Below are 22819 nucleotides of genomic sequence, written 5' to 3'. Positions count from 1 at the left end.
TACTGTCATGTTTTACTCGCGGTAAATGTTCTGTAAGAACCAAACCAACCTGGTAGTCGCATTTACTAGCATTCCCAAATGTACCAACTTGTTGGGCGCATGTATGTGTGGGTGCAAATCTAGGACGACGATGATATTTATAGTCCGCCTTTCTCACTGAAGCTCGTGAGGGAGATTACTTAGGGTAAACCAATGCAATCAATAATCTAATAAGCAATGCAATAGGATTAGAAATTACAGAAACTTGAAACAAAGCTGTTGTTTGGCCAAAGCGTATTAAACATGAAATGTTAAACAATGCAGAGCATGGTATTACATCAGGACAAGCAGTATAATTTTCTGGGTCAATTTGTTACAATGTTGCCCTATTTTCTTTATATAAACACTCTCCTGAACAATTCTGTCCTTCATGATTTGTGAAATACCAGGAGTACAGGAACGTTTATGTCTGCCTTAGGCAGACTGTTCAATGGTGGGGGCCACAATAGAGAAGGATATGTACTGGCAGTTTTGATTTTGCCCATCTGCAGGGTGGCAACTTGCTCAGATAAGCAAAGTATTTATATAATTGTATCCCATCCTCCCCGCCGAGGCAGGCTCAGGGCGGTTCACATGGTCATGCATATGCATGAATATAAACATACAATAAAACAGTAAAACAGTAAAAACAATTTAAAACATAGAAATTGACATTTCATTTCAGGTGCTGTGATCTTAAGTGTGTTGTCTTGCTATTCCAGCTAGATGTTCTCTGTAAAGCAGATCTTAATGGTCCAGATGCTCTATATGGAGCAGATTGCAAGAGGTGGACCAGATATTTTTCAGAGACTGTAGTAGCCAATGATCTAACTTTCAAACACCTGGTGGAAGAGTGTCCTCTTACAGGCCCTGCAGAACTGTACGAGCTCTCGCAGGGCCCTGACCCCCCTCCGGGAGCTCATTTCACCAGTGTGGGGCTGCTACAGAAAAGGCCCTAGCTCTAGCTGTCATGAGCCTGGCCTCTTTAGGGCCGGGGATAGCAGATTTTTTTGACCCAGACCAAAGTGCTCTCCAGGGAACATGCGGGGAAAGGCGGTCCCTAAGGTATGCAGGTCCCTGGCCATACAGGACTTTGAAGGTAAGAACCAGCACCTTGAAACGAATCCGGTATGCAATGGGCAACCAGTGCAGCACTTTCAGCACAGGTTGAATGTACTCCCATAGGGGAAGATTCGTTAACAACCTGGCTGCAGCATTCTGCACTAGTTGGAGCTTCGGGTTTGAGACAAGGGCAGCCCAATGGAGAGGGCATTGCAGTAATCCAATCTCAAGGTGACCGTGGTGTGGATCACTGTCGTTAAGTTGTTGCATTTGAGGTAGGGGACCAACTGCCTTACTAGCTGAAGATGATAAAGAGGCTGATCTGGCAGTGCCTGCCACCTGGGCCTCCATAGTTAAAGAGGAGTCCAGGAGCATCCCTAAGCTTTTAACCTTGGGTGCTGGTGTTAGTAGCACCCCATCAAAGATCAGTAATAGGACCTCGGATCCTGGACCACCATGACTTAGGTACAGGCCTTCCGTCTTCGTCGGATTCAAACTCAGTTAACTCTGCCTGAGCCACCCTGCCACAGCTTGTAGAGCCATGGCCAGATCTTCTGGGGAGGAGTTGGTCTGGTCACCCATCAGCAGATAGAGCTGGGTGTCAACTGCATACTAATGACATCCCAGCCCAAACCTCTGGACAAGGGGGCACATATTGTGATGGAGAGGCATTCTCCCAGATCCAAGTGTCCAAGGCCAGAAAGGGCTTTGTATTTGTCAGTCAACCTTTGACTTGAACACAGGAGTAACTAATAGACAGCCAATGGAGTGTCTGCAGAATGGGTGACTGGGGAAAAACCATTTGGGGAGGGGAGACTGGTTTGATGATGATGACAATCCAATCATCACAAAGTGGGCTAGATGGAGGTGGGAATAGCCAAGACAAACAATGGTGACTCAAAACAGCTTCCAGAAAAGGATCAGATTAAATGTGGTGACGAAAGGGTCCGTTTTTGTTTCTAACTGAAGTGAAAACTAAGGCACAGAAATGTGTACAGAAATCGAGATCAATCAAGTGGAAAAGCACACACAGACCCATCTCACAAGTTCAGACCCTATTAGCATATACTGAAGTTGGGATCTGTTGTTCCCGTGTGTATAACCTTACAGTGTAGGTACACCAAACTTCATTTGTCATATTGTTGCCCATTCACCCAATTTGTGGAAAATCTCCAGGAGCTCTTCACAGTTGGCTTTAGTTCACCATCCCAAATAATTTTGTGTCAGCTGGAAACTTGGCCACTACACTGCTCTCCCCCAGTTCCAGATCATGTATGAATTAAATAGCACCAGCCATGATATTCTTGTGGGACTCCACTGCAAGAACCAGCCATTTATTCCTACTCTTTGCTTCCTATCATTTAACCACTTTTTAATCCATAAGAGGACCTGTCCCATGACTGCTGAGCTTACTCAAGATTCTTTGGTGACATACTCACTCTTCTCAAAAGCCTTTTACAAGTCCAAGCATATAATATCTCTTGGGTCACTTTTATCTGTTACCATCATTGCAAATTAAAATACTTAAATGTAAATTAACTAGTTCCACCTATAGCTTTCACATTAACCACTGGGCAATACTTCATTCTAAAGAAGGGATTACAGATCTGGGGGCTTCTTTTTCAGAATCAAACCCACCTGAACAAGATATTATTGTAAATAAAAATGTTGGCATTAATCATTTGAGATGTCTACAGTATTTTAAAATTGCTTGTGATCCTTCCTCCCTCACGCCTGCCAAGGACCCAGGGCCTGCAAGCTTATTTATCCCCTCAGCATCTGTGGAACAGCGATTCCTGGATCCTTCTCCAAATGGGTCTATGAAGCCAGCTGGGAGAAGTATCTCAGTGACCAGTGCTGATAATTTCTAGGATGCTTACATGGTACTAGCTGCTGCATCCTTCATTTTCTGGTTATGTGCAGATAGTTGGAATGAGGAACCCTTGGGGTTTCTCAGCAGGAATGTGGGGACAGAATAGAAACACATAGCAAAAGGATGGACAGCCCTTCCTGTTAGTGCTCTTATCCCTTTACATATTGTGAATTATTGCCAGTTTGCATTTTTCAAGTGTCCTATTTAAAATGTCAAGGACTATGTGTGCAGAACTGAGAGGACATTATGACATCATGTACCAATAAGCACTTCCAAGAAATATTTCTTTATTGCCATTGTACTCCAAAATAAAACTTCAGTTTACAAACTGGAAAATATATATACACACATATAAATATATATATATATATGTATGGCATGAATATTAACCCTTTCAAGTTTGTAAAAAGTCATCTTATTATGTTGCGATTGTTAAATAGTTTGTATGCAACATATAGAGAAATGACTGTACACATTCTATCCAACCAAATACACAGAGTGGCATTGAAAATAACACACCTTAGTTCATCAATAGTCCAATTCCATCATGAAACATAAAAGGAGTGCACACAGCTCAGTCAGATATTTCTTTATAGGAACAACTAGATAGAAGATACAATTTGGGGGATAGTGTATAAAAATCCATGGTCAGAGAACATCAGTCCTGATCTTCCTCTGGCTGTGGAACTTGATGGCATCATTACCTGAAGCAAGAACCCTTACAAATGACATAAGGAGATCAGCTAGAGTGGCACTCGAGGTGTGCCATTAGGAGTGGCCCTCTTGGCTTTCTGTATCTGGTTCTGATTCTTCCGTGCCTTCACTACTTTCATTCTTACTTCAAATACTTCATGTATAGCCTTTCGGAAACAATGGAAGTTGTAGTCTATCAGTCCTAAAGAAATAACAAAACAAAACCACAAGAAAGGGAACTTTTAAAAATTTTATAAACAAATTATTCTCTTCCAAATTGTATATTAGCTTACACTATTCACTTAACTGATCCCTGAGTTCTGTAGCAACATTAACTTAATTGTATACAGAATATAGAAGACCATACAGTGATCTCTTTTTAGTAGTCTTTATTGGACATAAACAAAGGAGACAAAGAAAAACAGAGGTACAAAAACAAACTATAGGGTGTGATCCTTTAGTTGCTTATCCAGTAACTTTAATAGTCTCACCTTTTGAGCTCAGTAGTACCTTGAAGACCAACAAGATTCCCAAGGTATAAGCTTTTCAGAGTTATCAGTTGCTATAAAAGAGAGTTTTGACTTTTGAAAGCATATGCCCTGGAAATCTTGTTGGTCTTTAAGGTACTTTGTCGTTCAGTCGCACAGTCGAGTCCGACTCTTTGCAACCCCATGGACAAAGTCATGCCAGGCCCTCCTGTCTTCTACCATCCTCTGAAGTCTGCTTAAATTCGTGTTAGTTACATCGATAACACTGTCCAGCCATCTCATCTTTTGCTGTCCCCTTCTTCTTTTGCCTTCTGTCTTTCCCAGCATCAGGGTCTTCTCCAGTGAGTGCTCCCTTCTCATTTGGTGACCAAAGTATTTGAGCTTCAGCTTCAGCATCTGACCTTCCAGGGAACAGTCAGGGTTGATTTCCCTTAGGATTGACTGATTTGATCACTTCTTGCAGTCCAAGGGACTCTCAAGATTCTTCTCCAGCACCACAGCTCGAAAGCATCTAAGATACTACTGGACTCAAATCTTGCTTTCCTACTGCAGACCAACACAACTACTCCCTTGAACAGTCTCACCTTCGAGCATCTGGTACTTAAGGACTCTGGCAGACTGGAAAAGGAATGCATCTCAGTAGCACAGTGTCTAAAGAACAAATGATTTTGGATGACTTTAGTACAACCAAGTCTACTGTAATAAAGCCAAGTGACAAAGGGGAAGCAATGGTCATTCAAGACCCTACAGAGTACATATAGGAGGTGAGCTAGATGGTATCTGATAATGCTCTAAAATCCATCCCCCCCCCCCCCAAATCTTTTTGGTCTTTTAGATGTTACTAGACTTGAATCTAGCTGTTCTACTGCAGACCAACATGGATACCCTCAAACTACCTATACAGCAGGGTGGAGAGAGAACTTAGCGATACATCCTTTTATAGACCCATAGAACAGGACCTTACAAATCACATTCTTTCAATTATTAAAATGGTTGTTTACAAAGGTCTTGTGTTAAGTTATATTGAGGAATCTGTTTCTTTCTTCTCGATCAAGGAATTTTCTAGGATTCTCATGATATGTATGCTGCCCAGGATTCATAAGCTTGATAAGCCTCCTCCTCCAGACGACCAACCGTTTCTGGATCCAATTCTATACTTGAGCCTTTGGCCAAATCTTTGGAATATCACCTTAGATCTTTTGCCCCTACTATGAGGTTTTTTTTATTAAGGACACCACTGATTTTATTTCAAAAGCAGAGGGTAAGCCCTTTGGCAATGATAACCTTTTGGCCACACTTGATGTAAAAGAATTATACATGAACCAACCACACCAGGCTTTTTCTGTAGCTGAATTCTTCCTCAAGAAAAAAGAGAATTATAACACAACTGATGCTGTGTTGGAAAATTATTATTTTCACTTTGGAGATGTTTTGGTCCTATAAAATCCAAGGGGTAGTCATGGATAGTGCAGTTGCGCCCATGGTTGTTAATCTAGCTGTAATTTTGAGGAAACATCAACCTTTCAGTTCTCTTCTTCCTTCCCGACTCACTTAAGGTTGTACTTTAGGTATATCAACAATATTTTTGTCATCTTTAGGGGTAGCAATGTTTTCCTTGATTTTGTGGAACTGCTTAATGCTTTCTATTCTTCTATTAAATGTTCCCATTGTTTGAATATCACTGAGGTAGCCTTTTTTAAATAGCAGATATCCCAACAGGATAGGTGAAGGGTAGCAGGTTCTCTTCTGGCAAGAGAGCATGCCCGTGTCCTTTGATGTACCCTGTGGTCCATTCTTACCAGCCAAGTGCAACATACTCAAGGCTGCCATGGGGTTGGAAGGTAAAGGTAGGATTGCCTCCATCTGGGTGAGGCTTGGAGGGATCTTGGAATTACAAATGGTTCTCAGGCTACAGAGGTTAGGTCCCTTGGAGAAGAGGGGTGTGCTTTGGAGGGTGGCCTCTACAGCATTATAGTCCACTGAGGTCCCTTTCCTCCTCTGGCTCCACCTCCAAATCTCCAGGCATTTTCCAATCTGAAGTTCACAATCCTAGGTCAAGGGCCTACCCTACAGCTATTGCCTCCAATGCTCTGCTTGTCCAGACAAGACTGGAATGACTGAGGAACTGCTCGGCCTGAGCACAGAATCCCTGTGGCTTTTCCCACTCCTCCTTTAAAGGAAAACCTGGGGGGGTGTCAGCTTTGTGGGCAGCAGAGTCCATCCCAACATGGTCAGAAGCAAAGGTGCAGGGCCCCCCCTGAAGAAACAAGAGGCAATAAATCAAAAAGGCTGTTGAAGAAATGAAATCATTGTATTGAGCCACTGCTGCTGAAGAAACAGAATCCCTGCTCTCAGTGGTGAAATCAGTGGTGTCCTTAATAACAAGCACAGCCATTCAACCTATCTGGTTAGCCAAGATTGGGAGAGAGGCACCCCTCACTAGGAGTCATCAAAAAAGGCTAGCAACTCTGTCTGTCTTTACGGAACAGCTTTTTCCCATTGGCGACAACTGCTGTAACTGGATAGCTAGAGAAAACTGCACTTCTCAGAGAGATACAGGCAGATGAGTCCAAGCCAGCAAGTGAATCCAACAAGCCAACGTATCACTATGTGACACAAATAATTATGAATGGGATAAAAACTAAGAAGCATTTTGGATATTACAATGTTGTATCTAACTAAAGTAATTAAAAAGTTAAATACCTTTTCTCTCAAAGCTCTCTTCTCTGACAAAACAAACAAGAGCGAGGAACTTTGTCACTTCCTTTAAATACAGGACAGTAGTATTGTTTAGTTTTATTATTGCTGTTGATTCTTTGTCATATGGGGTTCCTCCACCATCTTCTTTAAGCCTAAACAGGAATAGTTTGGGGCAGGAATAGTGGGGAGTGAAGATTGGGGAAAAGTCACATCATTTACCTCTTCCAGAGTAAAAGATCTTATTTCCATTCTGAAGACTATATACAATTAAGAATCGGGTGCTTGTATCAAAACTAGCTTTGCAATGTATTGTAGAAAAAATTGTTATAGCACCATGAACAGAGATAAGCTGTTTACATTATGTTCTGGAAGTGTACCATTCTGTTACTATTTCTAGCCAGGGCAACTCCGATGAACAGAAGACAATGATAAGTCAATTTCCATCCATAACATGTTATGTCAGTGGCAGACAAGCTCACTCATTCAGACCACTTTTACATGTAGTTCAATACAGTACTCATAGGTAAAATAAGATGACTGCAGTTTCTCTTCCCAAATCTCAGCCACTTCAACTGCAAGCAACAACTGTGTTGCAAGATGTCAAAGATGTCACTGCTTCTTTATATGGGGAGTGATTAAAATGGGGAAATTGCTGCCAGAAGTAGCGATGACCACAAAAATAGATAGTTTTACATGGGGATTAGAAAGATTCAAGGGGTACATGCTCACCCCACTTCTTGGACCTTCCCAACATATGGCTCAGTACTTCTCAAATCTAATAAGCCCATATCAATGCCGAGCTTTTATGTTGGCCAGACTCAACATATTTCCATTGTCTGTGGTCTCTGGTAGATATAAGGGTATCCCTTACGAACAGAGACAGTGCAAATGTGGTAGAGAACCTGACTCTATACGGGACATTACTAGACTGCCCATTACTTTCCCAGCACCAACGGCGCCTGATCAAACCTCTCTTCTTAACCCTCAATTTGGTGACAAGCAAAAGGATAGAGTTTTTGTTGGCTGACAAATGTCCCTCAATTACTGAGCAGGTTGCAGAATTTCTGGCCCTAGCAGTGCATGAGAAAGAAATTAAAAATGGAGTCAGGTAGGGAAATACCTTGCCCCACTTTTCTTAAGTTTTGCATATAACCTTGTATTCCCATGCTGGTTGGGCTTGCAAATTACTGTGGTTTGTATGTCCAATTTTGAAGTTCCTTTGGACCTTGTTTTTCTTTTCTGTTATGCCGATAAAGGTTATGTCTGTCTGTAGATTCATGGAGGATAGGTCTGTAAGTGGCTACGAGCCATGATGACTGAAGGAAACCTCCACCAGAGGCAGTCAACCTCTGAATTCCGGTGCCAGGAGGCAACATCATGGGGAAGGTCTCATGCCTTGTTGTTGACCCTGCAGAGAAACTTATTGGACACTGTGTGAGACAAGATACTGGACTAGATGGATTACTGGTCTGATTCAGCAAGACTCTTATGTTCACTGGTTACTAGGAAGATGGTAGAGCTACAACAGAGATTCCAAAGGTGCAAGGAAACCTTATTTAGAATATCCCACTAAGTCAACAAGTGGCACAGGTAACCAGAATCTGTGGGTTTCCTGGAAAGAAGCATGACAGCCCATGGAATAGTCAGTGCCCATACTATTGTTTGCCTATGCTATACCTGCAAAACCACATCAAGGCATATATACTGAGGTACACAAAAGAAAGATGTGATCTTTCAGTTTGGATTTTTGTAGTGAGTCTTTCTCTACCTCAGTATTCTACTCAATCAGCCCAGTTCGAAGCACTCAAGTGTTTTGATGAATATGAGTTTGATGAGAGACTGACAAGTGGATACAGTACATGGCACAGGAACACTTTACTTACCCATAGATGCAGGAAATGTCAATAACAACATCTATCATATCACAGCTGAGCTCATAAGTTTGCATGTCCACTGGGGTGCTATCTGTTGCAATATAAATTTTACTGACTACATCAAAGAGAAAGGCTTTCTCGATCCCAGAATTCTGAAAACAAATAGGATGAACATAAACCTTGTTAGCCGGAACCTAACATTTAGACAATAAAGACTACTTTCTTTTCTTCCAGGCATGTTGACAGTGGGCAGACACTGGTGAAAGATACTAAGTAGAAGTGATTCCTTCAATATACAGTTACTTTCAAGCAATAATTATAACATACAAACCAGAGGTCACAAGATAGATCAGGGTGTACTACTTCATACTAATTCATCTAGACCTCACTCATTTCAGCATGCACCAGGTTTAACGATTTGTCCCAGCTCAGTTTCATAACAGAAGTGAACCAAGTGGAGAGAAAAATTCTTCAAGGTGGTACAGCAAAGTAAGGATTGGGAGGAAGAGAATCTAGCTCTGTTAATATGCACACTCCATTGTCTATTTAAAACCAAAGTTATCTCCTATTTACACTTCACATGTGAACAGGAGGACCCAAATCAATAGAGATGCCTCTGTCACCGCTAGCTTGATCCTTAGTCCCATTGTACACTTAACTCCCATTGATATCACTGCAACTAAGTCATGACTGACTTTTGCTAGACTGTCTGCAATCTACATAGGTGAAATTTCAACAACCAGCTTCATAGTCTATGTGCCAAAACCATCTATATAACGGGCATTCTTTTTCAAATGAGTTAAATCACTAACTCCACTTTTGCTTAGGGTGGCACTGTAAGTATGTGGATGTTGTGGCTTGGATCAACCAGAAATTTCCCCCTCCTGGTGAAGACCAAAATGCACCACAAAAAGTTGCTCCTGGGGGATGGGAGATTTGCAGGAACACCATGCAGTGGGGCAGGGCATGTTTGGGAAATCAGTGAAAATCCTTCCATCTGTGGAAATTCTCCAATGAATCCAAGACATACATCCACATGACTGAACTGATTTTCTTAGCATTTATTCTCAAGCCACTTGAGTAGCCCCAACAATTGCAATATATTTTTAAAGGTAAAAAAACAGTTGTTTTTTCACCTTTTACATGCATATAAAAAAGTATTTACCGAGATAAAGATGTTAAGCAGATTCTCCAATGTGGGAAGCTGAGGGATCAGTTTCTGTACCACTTTGCTAAATGCTTCAAATATAGAATGGTCGTATATACTTGTTAAATAAAAGCTGGGAAAGGAAATAGCATTATTAATTAATTTGTTAATGCATAGGTACAGAAACTCCTTTTTAAAAACCTAGTATAGTGATAAAATGACAGAAAGTAATACTTCATTAATTCTTTGTTAAATCCTACTTATCAATACCAAGAAGCCAGACATAAACTGAATACAAGATTTTAAGTGATTTTTAAAAATCCCTTCCCAGTTGCTAACCCTTTCTTTTTATTTCCATCAACTGCATTTTTAATATTGAGGGTTACCAACACCAGGACTCGTGTTCATTCTGGACTGTAACATTCCCAGAAGAGGTATTTATTTTGCCACTTGGCATATCTCTGCAATAAATGACAAAATTATACTCAAGATTCTTCCTAAGCCATGCATATTAAGAGGACTGATGTGATTAAGACAAAGCATTTTCAAGCCTCTAATAATATGATTACTAGTACATACAACTAAATATTTTAAGATTCCTTATACTGGCACAGAAAATACCAAAATAAAAGCCATGTTGGAAAACAACCTTGAACAAAACAGGGTTTTCTAGTTAACTTGATAATTATTTTTCCAATGTGCATCATTGCTATCAACTGTTGTTTGCTAAGAACTTACAAGAACTTGGCATGATTACTGGCTTTAATGATGTACAATATATATATGGTGCTTGTAACTTTATTTCACGGGCTGTACAAATTGCTACCATCTGCTCACCTCAAGTGGATTTTTTCCAGTCCAGCATCTGCAAGATCATCATTTGCCCTCTGGTGAATGTCTCTTTGTGTTTCAATCTTGTGATCATCAGACAAACCATCTACTTTATGAATAAATATTTCAAAGTTTATGTCTGGATTGACTTTATATGCTCTTGTCACAGTCAGATGCAGTCTAGCCAATGCTTCCATATAGTCATCCTACAAACAGAAATACATCAAATAAACCTTTGATTTTATAAACTAACAAGGAATTTAAATATTTCAACTTTTCACACTTTTATGTTATCACTGTAAAATACCTTTTACAAATGCCCATGCTTCAGCATACAGGTAAGTTCCTACAGAACGACTCTGCTAATGGTACAGCTTTCCTCCTCTACAAAAAGATTTGTCATTGGAGAACAGCTTCTTGTACCTGCAAAAGTCTCCCTGCACCAGATTAAAACTGCAGCATTATAAAATTTCATCCTACAGATCTCTTCTATCTTTCATTATTTTTAAGCAGAGCATGCTATTAAGAATTGCTGTGATTGGTGTTCTCGGATGGCTGTTCTCAACATCTCACCAATCACTGAATGGAACTATATAGTTAACATAACCATGTTGCACAGCACTTGTCAGACTGTAATACTTCAGGTAAGAGTTCCTCCTCACAACTTTCTGCACACAGAAAAAGGACAAGAACTCTAGCTGTATTTCTCCTACTGATCTATACTTGCCATGTTAAATAGCACATACCAGCAAGAGCCATCCCATGATTCTGCTGATCATGCAGCTAAGCTTGAAATCAGGCTTCTCAGTTAGAAGTTTGCTACCATTGTAGTAAGCTTACCACTGCTGGCAATTCTGTATCATCATCTACATTTTAAAAAGTTGACAGTGAGTGAAAAAACAGCTTCCCCATAGTGTCCTTAAATTTTCTCACTTTTCTGCTTAAATTATGGGGTTCAACTACCATACACAAGCACACAAAGCTATCTCTCATAGAATCAGACCATGGTTCATCAAGGTCAGCAGGGCTTTTTTTGAGCAGGAATGCACAGGAATGCAGTTCCGGCTGGTTTGGTGTCAGGGGGTGTGGTCTAATACGCAAAGGAGTTACTGCTGGGCTTTTTCTTCAAAAATCCCTATGTGAAACAATGGTGCTGTCAGGGGGTGTGGCCTAATATGCAGATGAGTTCCTGCTGAGCTTGTTCTACCAAAAAAGCCCTGAAGGTCAGTATTACCTTCTACTATAGGCAGTGGATGTCCAGGGCCTCAGGCACAGGTCTATCACATCACCTGCTACCTGACCTTTTAAACTAGAGATGCGTGGGATTGAGCCACAGGCCTTCTGAATACAAATCAGATGTTCTGTCATTGCAGTTGCTACTTATCCAGTTCCGGCAGGCCACTTCCTTACAATTCTCCTTCTCTCCTGCCACTGCTCAGTGGAGTGGCAGGAGGGCAGGAATTGGAAGGAGGGAATGACATCAATCTACACTTGGATGTCACTTTCTTTTTTGGAACAGGAAGTGATGACTCAAATCTCCATCCCCAATGCTGCTAGGGATTGCTGGCCAAGGGTTACTGCCACTCCCAAAGATGACAATTTCTTTCCTGTTCTTATGTGATGAATATAATATTCAATTTACTAAAATTATCAATCTTGAAACTATTAAAAAAGAATTTTTCAACAATATAAACTTTCTATTCTTATTGTTTTATTCCTACAATTATTTATTGTAAAAACATTCAACTATACATATAGTTCCCAAAAGAATATAATGACTCTGTCTACATCAGGGGTGTAAAACCGTCCCACTCAGGGCTTTGATCAGGCCCACGGGGGTCTTTTGAAAAAGTTTATAACTCCACTACCTGGCATTGTATTTTTTGACACTCATCGCTCGGTCCCACAAAGCCCCATTTGTGTCAGATCCGGCCTCCTAACAAATAAGTTTTGATACCCCTGGTCTACAATGAAACAAGAAAAGCTTGTACAGATTCATACTCACATTAAAAAAACACAGATGAAAGCATACTATGGAAAAAGATGGCAAACAACATAAATTGAATAAAATTCTCTTTTAATTTACTGTGCAGATTGTGTGCTTTCACAGAAAGTTACTGGGGAAGGAAGAAGGGCAAAAACAAACAAACAAAAAACACCCCAGCCATTGTAATATTTTCCCTTACCTGAGAATCAATAACAAATATCAGTGCTCCAGTGCCTCGGAATATCATCTCATAGTCAAAGGTTGGATCAAAAAAGTCAATTTGCCCAGGAAAGTCCCATATTTGAAAGTTTACAAAGGAGCTATTGGAAACATCCTCTCTGCAGATCTTGTTAGTACTCTCCAAGAAAAGAGTTTCATTTGGTGACATCTTATGAAACACAACTTTCTGAATGGAAGATTTTCCACTTCTCCTCAGTCCCATAAGCAGGATTCTTGGTTTGACTTCAGTACTGAAGGGATCGTTGAAATCTAGAACTGAACGGAACAATTACCTGGTGAATGCATACTTAGCTAATAAAAATATGTGTATTCATCATGCATCTCAATTCTTATGCACTTATTTAGAAGCAATATTTTTAAATTTCATTTGAACCTATTCCCATGTGAGGCTGTCTTTTCCAGTTTGTGAATTCCTCCTTTTACTGTACTTAAGATATTAATGTTAATTGATCATCTAATTATTACCTGACCTCATTATTTTTTAAAGCACCATGTGCTGTTTTATAAAAAGTCAAAGAATAATTTAGATGACTGTTTACACATTATGATTACACAGTTTCATAATGTTTATTAACTTTAGAATGCTATTATTTTATAGGACTGTAGTAGGTTTTAATCACTACATTGATCTACTAAAGCTTTAGTTGATTAAGTAATGAGCATATTTTGAGGCTATTTTGGTTCTGGTTTGTTACTACAACAGGAAATGAAACTGGTCTTCCCTTTCAACAATGAATGGTAGGGTTGCCAGGTCTGTGTTAGAAAACCAGACTTTGGGAGTGGATCCAGGAGAAGGCAGGGTTTGGGAAGCAGAAGGGCTTCAGAATGATAGAATACCATAGTCCACCTTTCAAAGCAGCCATTTTATTCAGGGGAGCTGATCTCTGCCAGCTGGAGATCAGTTGTAAAAGCGGGAGATCTCCAAGCCCCATCTGAGCGCTGAGCCCATTAGGGGAGGGCGGGATATAAATCTGATAAAATAAAATAAATAAATAAATCTGAAGGCTGCCAATCCTAAAAATTGGTATACTTTGTTTAATAAATTATAATGTCTCTTATATCTTTCAATACCTCAAAAGGGTACCTATGCTAAAGATTTTGATAATACATCACCTAAATGTGATGGCTAATTAACAAGTGAGGTACATAGGCACATTGCTAATTAAATTTTATTTAAGTCAGTTGTCAGCTCTATCCTGTATTATATCAGACATTACAAGTAGAAAACAGAAAAGGGTACTATTTAAAATTTAGTAAGGAAACCCTTACTAAAAATAATGCTATTGTTCTTGAGTTACAAAGAAATACATCTAAAAGTATATTGTGCAGGATCCAAACCCCATTTTCTGAACAGTTCAAGAGGAGACTATTTTTGCCAATGCTGCTTTCCCACTTGTGGTCCTTTGGATCCAATGCATTCTCTTGGAGCTGAAGATACAATTTTAATACCTGTGATTTCAGCCTCCACCCCATCTTTTTAGAACAGCAACTGGAATATATATACTTTCCAGGCATACGGATTTTACTACAAGAATTAAGGGAATTGAAACCTTTATACAACTCTGGGCAGCTGCTTGCTTGCTGCTGACTGGTCACTCACAAGAGGCTTACAGCAAGGGGGTAATACCCTGATCCTATACACATGACTTTGGAAGAGACTGCCAGTACATTACGTTAAACTTACTGCTCAGTAATGCCTAGTCCTCACAAACAGATCAGGTGACAAGCCTATGTCTAGACTGTACCACTTCAAACAAAAGTTGAAGGAGTTTCAATGTGAGTTTCAAGTGGTATAGTCTAAACCCTGGTATTATTTTTAGTATCCTTTTATAACATGAGAAACAGTTCTACCCAGGTTTTTTTTTAATTTAAACTTCCCTCAGCAGCAAATTTGGAAAGCAGAAATAAACACAGTTTATTTTCTTTAAATATTTGCATTATTATAGAACAATTTAACTAGTTACATGAAATTCCCAAACATTCATAGTATCTTTCACGCACAGTCAGTACCTTAACATTACATGACACAACAACAGCTGAGCATCACTTTGTTCATGAGTTTAGGGCCCCAATTATATAGTATTAACCCAAAATAAGACAGTAACTCAGTGGTACCTTAAAGCCTAATTAAATTTATTCCATCATACTTTTTATATAGAGAGCTCGCTTCATTACATAAATTGCAAACTATGAATTATGAACCAAGAATCACTGGATTATATGGGTTTTGGTTTTGCTTTCTAAAATTTCTGAATAGCCCTGAAGAATACTCAGGAAAATGATGATACATGCCACTTCACAAACTTTTCCAAATAAGTTCAAGGTTAAGTTTGAACTGTGACAAAGAAGTTTGTTCACAGTTCACTTCTTTCACAGGGTCAAGCCTACATTTACTTTCAAGCCAATGGATTTAGGAGGGTATAACTCTTCCTGGGATGAGTTTGTAACTTGATTCTATACCCCAGGGGTGGCCAACGGTAGCTCTCCAGATGTTTTTGCCTACAATTCCCATCAGCCCCAGCCAGCATAACCAATGGCTGGGGCTGATGGGAGTTGTAGGCAAAAACATCTGGAGAGCTACTGTTGGCCACCCCTGCGTACACCATACGTTAATCATTAAAAATAAGACTATGCCTGCGATTGCACACACTAAACAATGCACTTTCAATGCACTTTCCAACTGGGTTTTACTGTGTGAATTGGTTAGAAAGTGCATTGAAAGTGGATTGAAAGTGCATTATTTAGTGTGTGATCGCAGCCTATATCTCAATAATTGAATATGAAATCAAGTTCATCTTTTTAAAGCAGTGAGATGAAAAGTACAAATATTTGTGCACATGTCTAGTATTGGAAGAAAGACTCCTGCAAACGTTCACATATATCTGTTGTACTGAATTGTTCACTATAAGCATAAGCTGAAGCATCTTCCCAGTTTTGCAGAAAGGGAAGCTTGCATTTGCACCTTTCCTCTACACACAAAAGGAAAGTGAAGAATGAACACAGATCTGTACCACTTTAACAGAAAAGAAGTACACACCTCTTGTGCCTATAATCAGGGAACAAAAATAGGGAAAGCTCAAGTCATGCTGCCCCAAAATCAACCATTTTAGGGATTTACTTTCAAGAGGAATATTGGAGGGGATCATTCCATGTTAAATGCTAAAACAAACTGTAAGTGGGATGTTAGTAACACTTGAAGATCTTTGGGGATGGAATCAATATGGCTACAACCTAAGGATGAAGCATACTTTCAAGAACATGTTGAGCCCTGATTGGAAGTACATTTGATTCCAAGAAGCATACCATTGGTTCTGCTCTCTGTTTGTATCCTTTTTAAAACCATTATTCAAGTTTCTCTCTTTTAAAAAGGCAATATCCTTGAATATAAACCCAAATTTCCCCCAGCTGCCTCCTGTGGCAGACTCTGGCTATGCTTGAGTTTGAATATTAATACTGGGGAAAGTTAGCGGGTTTTTCCTTTACTCTTTTACCCAAGCACCAAAAAGCATTTAATAGCCAGAGAGGTTAAGTTTTCAGACATCCTCATTTTCTTATTTATAATCAGATGTGGTGGTTGTGGCACATGGAATTTTAGAGGCTTTGGCCCATGCACTCGATACAGGAAGAACATCCTACTTAAAGAGTGCTGGCATCTACTTTTGTAAAACACTCTGTACACCTCTAGTGCCTACTCTTCTGTTGTATTGCTATACCACCCCCTGCACTCAGTAGGAATACAGTTCAGAAAGAACTGGACTATGAACTATTTTCATACCATTGAATCAGTTTGGAAAAGGAACTAGAAATATGGGACTGTAAACATGCCAACTGAATCATGGTATAAAACATCTCATGGAAAAGGGAATCTGTTTCTGGTTCTATGCAGATAAGAAAATACTCCCCCCTCCTTGAGAAATTAAAAAGGCTGTTTTAAAAGAGTAAGTGCTAATGAAAAAATTGAGGGGGCATCTGAAATGGTATTTTTGCTTGCAAATGCAACACGTCAACTGTGCAAACTTGATCGAGATTACCTTTGTGTATTAAATACCAGCAATAGCATTAAATTAATCACACTGATGAACAACACATTAAATAAGGTCACACTCAAGACATTTTCAATTCAATTTTCAAGGTTGGGATTTTTATTTATTTCTGCTCTGTAAAAAGCAACAGGGTGTTATCCAAAGAAAAGTAATTCATTCTGTACAGAAAGTAACAGGTGCTATATGAGGTACTCTTTTTAATAATCATGTATAATATACTTTCTCTATACCATCATATTGGTGCACAGGCACTCAATGAAAACTATAAAGACAGATACTGGAGCAGAGCCTGGTAATATGGGGACTGACATTCACAGCTGCGAAGGAACTCCAAATACAGAACCCTCTACAGCTGTTGCCTTTTATGGGCCTAAAATCTGCCTTCTTTGCTTCCTTAGAACTCCAGGGTCACAAAAGGCATCCACTTTCTTCTACATAGTGAATACCTGTTCACAACAATCATAGGAAGCATTTCTTGATTTCTCTCCAGATATTATTTCAAAGACATTAATACTGTCCTTCTCTTCTTCCTCTCAAGTGGTGCTCAATCACTTTTATATGAATCTAAACTATTTTTCTCCCCAGTCTAGATCACTTTTCATTGGCATTTGTCTTGCTGATCCTTTCCCTTTCCCGCTTCATATACCAAATACAGTCTTAAGTACTAATAAACTGAGTAGCCACAGATTATTATTTCTATATGTGTTTCTTATGCTGGCATGGTGTTTTCCTATTGATCATACCCCACTGTCATATTAACATTTTCTCCCTCCACCCCCATTTTCTTCCTGATTTGGAAGTATTAAATGTCTAACTTTCTCCTCCAGGATCTTCAATCAGTCAGATGCACAATACTAGACTGCCTACAAAGCTAAATATTGCATTACTCAGAGGCAGCTACTGCTTCACCTTGCATATTCAAGGCACAAATGCTAACTGGATTCCATTTTTAAGAAAGCAGAAGATTCTGACTAGAAAGCCTGTTTCCCCCAAGAACTCAGAAGTGTAGGAGCTGATTGTGAATGTTCAATAGCAAGGAAAAGGCTGCACGTGCTCTATTACTTCTGATAGTTTGGGACTGGGTCCTGGCATTGAAAACAGACTCTTCAGCCTAATTCAAAGCAAACCTTGCACATATACTGCCAGGCAGTCTTTATTAAAGCTGCTAGGGTGGAAATGTGGCCCAAGAGCCAGAACCGGCCCGTCCGAGGCTCTTATCTGTCCCACAAGCGACTGGGGAGAAATCAGTCCAAACATGGACTGGAAGGACCTATATTGTGGTATTATAACCCCTGCTGAGGTTCCTTCCTTCCCCAAATGCAGGCCCTCCCCAGGGTCTTCCCCCAGATCTCCAAGAATTGCCCAATCCAGATTGGGAACCATAAGTGGTGAGGAGGGTTGGTTTGGCCCCAACCTCTGCTGAGAAGGGGTATGGACCACAGCCAGTGATAAAATATCTCCAGTACCTGGCATTATATTTTATGGCACACATGGCATGACCTGACAAAGTGACATTTATGTCAGATCTGGCCCTCATAACAAATAAGTATGACATCTCTGGGCTAGGGGTTCAAAAAAGATTACACTTCAAATTTCCTCTAGGTAGCTCAAAGCAAGGCCTTTTTCTTACACGTATGGCTCTCGCCCTCTGCCATATTGGTCTAACCTTGGACCAATTTCTCTGTGACAGCAATGAGGCAAAAGATCTACAGGAGTCGCGCAGATCTGTGCTTAAACTGGGCTGCTATCTGTGCAAAGCTAAGGCCCCAGAGCAACACCCACCCAGGCTACTAGCTTCTGGCATGCTAACTTAGCACAACACATAACAATCTAACTTAAACAAGAAGCTATGTGATGGCTAAGTGCAAACACTACACTTAAATTAGCCCTTTCAAGGATATTAAAAAAATTACTGAGGTAATACCATACTGTAAAAGCACGAGGTGTTTTAATAATACCATAAAACACCCAACAAATTCCAGTCCAATAGGTCCCTGGCAGAAAATGCAACACAGTTTGGTTAGTTGGACCTCTTGTGAGACTTGTAAGCCTTCAGTATTTCTGCCCCTATGACTAACCCTGACTTAAATAGTCCAGGCTACCCAATCTAGTCAGTTGACTGCTAAGCAGGGTTGGCCCTGATTAGTGTTTGGCTGTGATACTACCAAGAATACCAGAGTTAGTACACAGAGGCAGACAATGGCAAACCACCCTGAACACCTTCTTGCCTTGAAACCTCCACAGGGTCACCATAACGTAGCTGCGACTTGAAGTTTTTTTTTGGGGGGGGGGGAGAGAAAGAGACTAACCCGCAGGGGTGGAATTCTAGCTCCTTTGCCTATTAGGCCACACACCCCTGATGTAGCCAATCCCCCAAGAGCTTACAAAAAAGAGCCTTGTAAGTTCTTGGAGGATGTGTAGCCTAATAGGCAAAGGAGCTCCTGCTAGAATTCCACCCCTGCTAACCCATATACAGGGCTTTGGCCTAATGCTTTTCAGAACATCTGCAACCAATTCCCAACATTCACTTCTCTTCTTACTCATCCTAACATCACTAAAGACTGCTCATGACCCATCTCCCATCCCTAATCTTATCCACTCACTAAACTCTTTACTGATTCTCATCAGCTACCTCTCTCTCTTGCCCCTTCTAGATTCTCCACCTACACCAGCCCACAGACCCCCATATGCATCCATAGTCTCACCTCCTAATTTCTTTGTCAGAACACACACTCAATACACCACCCACCCCCAAACCAACATTTTCCTATATTCTTCTTTCCCCACTAGTGCTGCTCAATAGGTGAAATTTCTCTTAAACACAGTTAGAATTGATGTACAAGGCTATTTGCATCTGGAAAGATTCAGGGATTCCAGAACTAACTTGAGCATCCCAGTAGCAATTCCTAGTGTGCCCAACAACTATGAAGCAAAAGGATGAATAGGAAAATGTGCTAGTGTCCTCTCCATCCCTGCAGCTGTTGCCTCAGCTCAAATTGCAATAAAAGTAGTGTTGCCAACCTCCAAGTGGTGGTTGGAGATCTCTTGGTGGAATTACTACTGATTTCCAAGCAACAGAGCTCAGTTCCCCTGGAGGAAATGGCAGCTTTTAAGGGTAAACTCTATGAATTTGTATCCCCGCTGAGTTCCCTCCCCTCCCCGGATTCTGCCTTCCCCTGGCTCTATCTCCGACTCTCCAGGAATTTCCCAAGCCAGAGCTGGTGGCTACCCTTGATAAAGAAGCCTTCTGGTCCTGTAATAGTCGCTCTTCCATATAGCAGCATCCTGTGAGGGGCAGTTTATGTGCCCCAAAATCACTGCTGCCTGAGAAAGAGGGGGGATGAACGACGGAAGGGTTATCTGTGCTCACACATACCCCATTTCAAGGCTGTCTGAGAAAAAGAATTCTAAAGCTCTGATGATTTTATGCATGGCTAATCTGACAACAGTGTTCTCAGCAACGCACCCCTCCCCGGTTCCTTCACTTCGCTCTCCCAATTCCTGACCACTCAAGTACGGTACTCCCCAGGGCCCAGACCGCAGATAGATCCCCCCCCTCCCCGCGCCGCCGCTTAGTCAAGCATTCGTAACTGCTGGGGGCTCAATTTGGCTTCGCTCTTCGCCCACTCCACCTCACCCCGCCCCAAAACAATGGAACTGGCAGGGCAGTCACGAGGCTTCCCTCTTCCTCCTCGCTTCTCCTGTGCAGCAGCGGCGGCGGCGGCGGCCACTTACATGCCTCATCCCCGCCACTCTCTGGGTCACCGTCTGAGAAGGATTCAGCTCGGTCTCCATAGTCTCCTAGTCCAACTATTTCATCCTCTTCTTCTTCCTCCTCGTCCTCCTCTTCTTCATCTTCCTCTTCTCCGCCGCCGTCCTCTTCCTGCTCCTTCAGCTTTCCCGGCACCTGGCTCATCCTGCTCCTCTGAAGAGCAGGCAATCCTAGGAAAGTCTCCTACTGCCCCTGAATTTCTTCCACGAATATGCGCCCCCCCCCCCTTGGGACTTCCACGCAAACGGCTTCCTTTTCTTCTTCCTCCTCCTTCGCCTCCCCCTACTCCCCGCAGTTCTTAAAGGAAAGTCAGCCAAGGCCCCAGCGTCCCTCCCAGAGGAGAAAAACTGCGTGACCCAAGTCACCTGACACACACACAGAGAAACACACTCACATAGTGAGTAACATAATAGTATGCATAGAGAAGCGAGAATCCTGGCACTGAAGGGAGCGGACTTGCTCGCGTACGCTCGGGGGTTTTGTTTTGTTTTTGCACAAACCGCGTGCCACACGAGGGAGGGGGTCACCGCTAGATTTGCAGAATAAAAAGGATGATTTTAAATCTCCCCCAAAGGTACCTTCTCCCCCATACGCATGCTGCCTAGTAATGGGGGGGGGAGTCTCTGTTACATGAACAAAGGCAATGGGAATTAATATAGTATGGGGGGAGGGCTCATTTAATTTAAGTAGTTGTGCAAAAATGAAAATTTTGGCAGATGTCCCACTGTAGAACCGTGATATGACAAGCTGCACGCCAACCTAATTTCTCCCTTCAAAGCCACTATTAAAAGTTTAGGAGGCCTCTCTCTTCTTGTATCATTTAAGTATTTTAACAGATACTAAGTACTAAACCCTAACTATGGTCAACTCGCAAGCATATCAGGGAGTGGAATATTTTGGATAAATTTCAGATTTTATACAGCTTTTCTGCCAAAACTGATTCTCAAAGCAGCCTGAATACCAATGAATACAAACTTCCATACCGGTATTCTGGGGGGAGCCCAGTTAGGATGGATCCAGGCATTTGGGGGGGGGGGGGCTTGCTATTTTTTTGCTTTCCTGTGGCCCCACCCATGGAAGCTAGAGGAGGAGAACTCCAGCACAATTTATATTGCAATCATATTTATATTAATTTAGACAAAAGTATAAGCTTTTGTGTGCGTGCATACTTCTTCAGATAGATACAGTGTGCATGCACACATAAGCTTATACCTTGAATAAAATTTTGGTGCTCCTAAAGGTGCCACTAGATTCAAACTTTGTTCTGCGGCTTCAGACCAACACAGCTACCCACTTGAATCTTTATTCAATGGGATAAAATTCACCTGGACACAGAAGGCTGAATAGGCATGCTTATATTTTACATTAGAATTTATTCCAAAATACATTTTCATAGCTTAGGGCCTATTTCCTCAGACACAATGCAGCAGGTCCCCACTAGGAAGATATTTCTATATTTATTTCATGTATATCCTGCCTTTCTTTGGGCCAGGGGGGGGGCAGAGCAGGTTACTTCAGTCTCCTCTCCCCTGTTTTACCATCACAGCAACTCTGTAAGGTAGGCAAAACTGAGAATGTGTGACTGGCCCAAGCTTCCAAGGCAGGGCGGGGGGGTGGGGGCTGTGTCTTCAGGATTCTAGTCAAACACTCTAGCCACTCTCCTACACTGGCAGTCACCATACTGTATATGAGTATGAACAAAACAGCAACATGGTCAAGGAAGTTCAGGGTGAAATATAATTATGTATAATTCAAATAAAGCACAGAGGCAATCAACAATAGCAGTAGGCCATTGGTCTAGATTCGATAAGCTAGTTAACAGGTTTTAAAGCATGATGTAATAGTTTTAAATACCTTCTCTCAACTGGAAATAATGAAGGATAGGGGCATCTTCTTTTGAGGCCCACAGAATTTGACCTCCTGATACAGTCCTTTTGAACCTTAGAGGGTGTTTTGAGGAGAGGCATTGGATGCTATGCTGCAGATTTGGTGGCTCAACCTCTAAAAACAGCCCCCCTCCCCGAGCCCCAGATACCTGCTGATCAATTCTCCATTATACCCTATGGGAATTGGTCTCCATAGGGAATAATG

The 22819-nt window shown here is 41.1% G+C and overlaps 1 protein-coding gene across 1 annotated transcript; it reads right to left on the bottom strand.

The window, feature by feature from the left end:
• Positions 1-3223: 3223 nt before the first annotated feature.
• On the bottom strand, positions 3224-21111 carry LOC132590588 (ras-related GTP-binding protein D). The gene is made up of 7 exons (XM_060263531.1): positions 20692-21111; positions 12873-13168; positions 10693-10892; positions 9874-9988; positions 8718-8860; positions 6838-6986; positions 3224-3848 (listed from the first exon to the last, which is right to left on the bottom strand). The coding sequence occupies exons 1-7, from the start codon at positions 20870-20872 to the stop codon at positions 3697-3699; spliced, it is 1236 nt and encodes a 411-aa protein (XP_060119514.1). The 5' UTR covers positions 20873-21111; the 3' UTR covers positions 3224-3696.
• Between the last annotated feature and the right edge of the window lie 1708 nt (positions 21112-22819).

The sequence above is a fragment of the Heteronotia binoei genome, unplaced genomic scaffold (assembly GCF_032191835.1).
Source record: "Heteronotia binoei isolate CCM8104 ecotype False Entrance Well unplaced genomic scaffold, APGP_CSIRO_Hbin_v1 ptg000323l, whole genome shotgun sequence".
NCBI lineage: Eukaryota > Metazoa > Chordata > Lepidosauria > Squamata > Gekkonidae > Heteronotia > Heteronotia binoei.
This window is presented reverse-complemented; position numbering and strand designations above follow the sequence as displayed.

Excerpts from the sequence above, each read along its gene's own strand:
- LOC132590588 (XM_060263531.1), bottom strand. The coding sequence starts at position 20,872 with ATGAGCCAGGTGCCGGGAAAGCTGAAGGAGCAGGAAGAGGACGGCGGC. Across the intron at positions 13,169-20,691 it reads GAGTGGCGGGGATGAGGCAT|TTCTAGATTTCAACGATCCC; the intron begins GTAAGTGGCCGC and ends TGTTCCGTTCAG. Across the intron at positions 8,861-9,873 it reads TGCTTAACATCTTTATCTCG|AATTCTGGGATCGAGAAAGC; the intron begins GTAAATACTTTT and ends ATTTGTTTTCAG.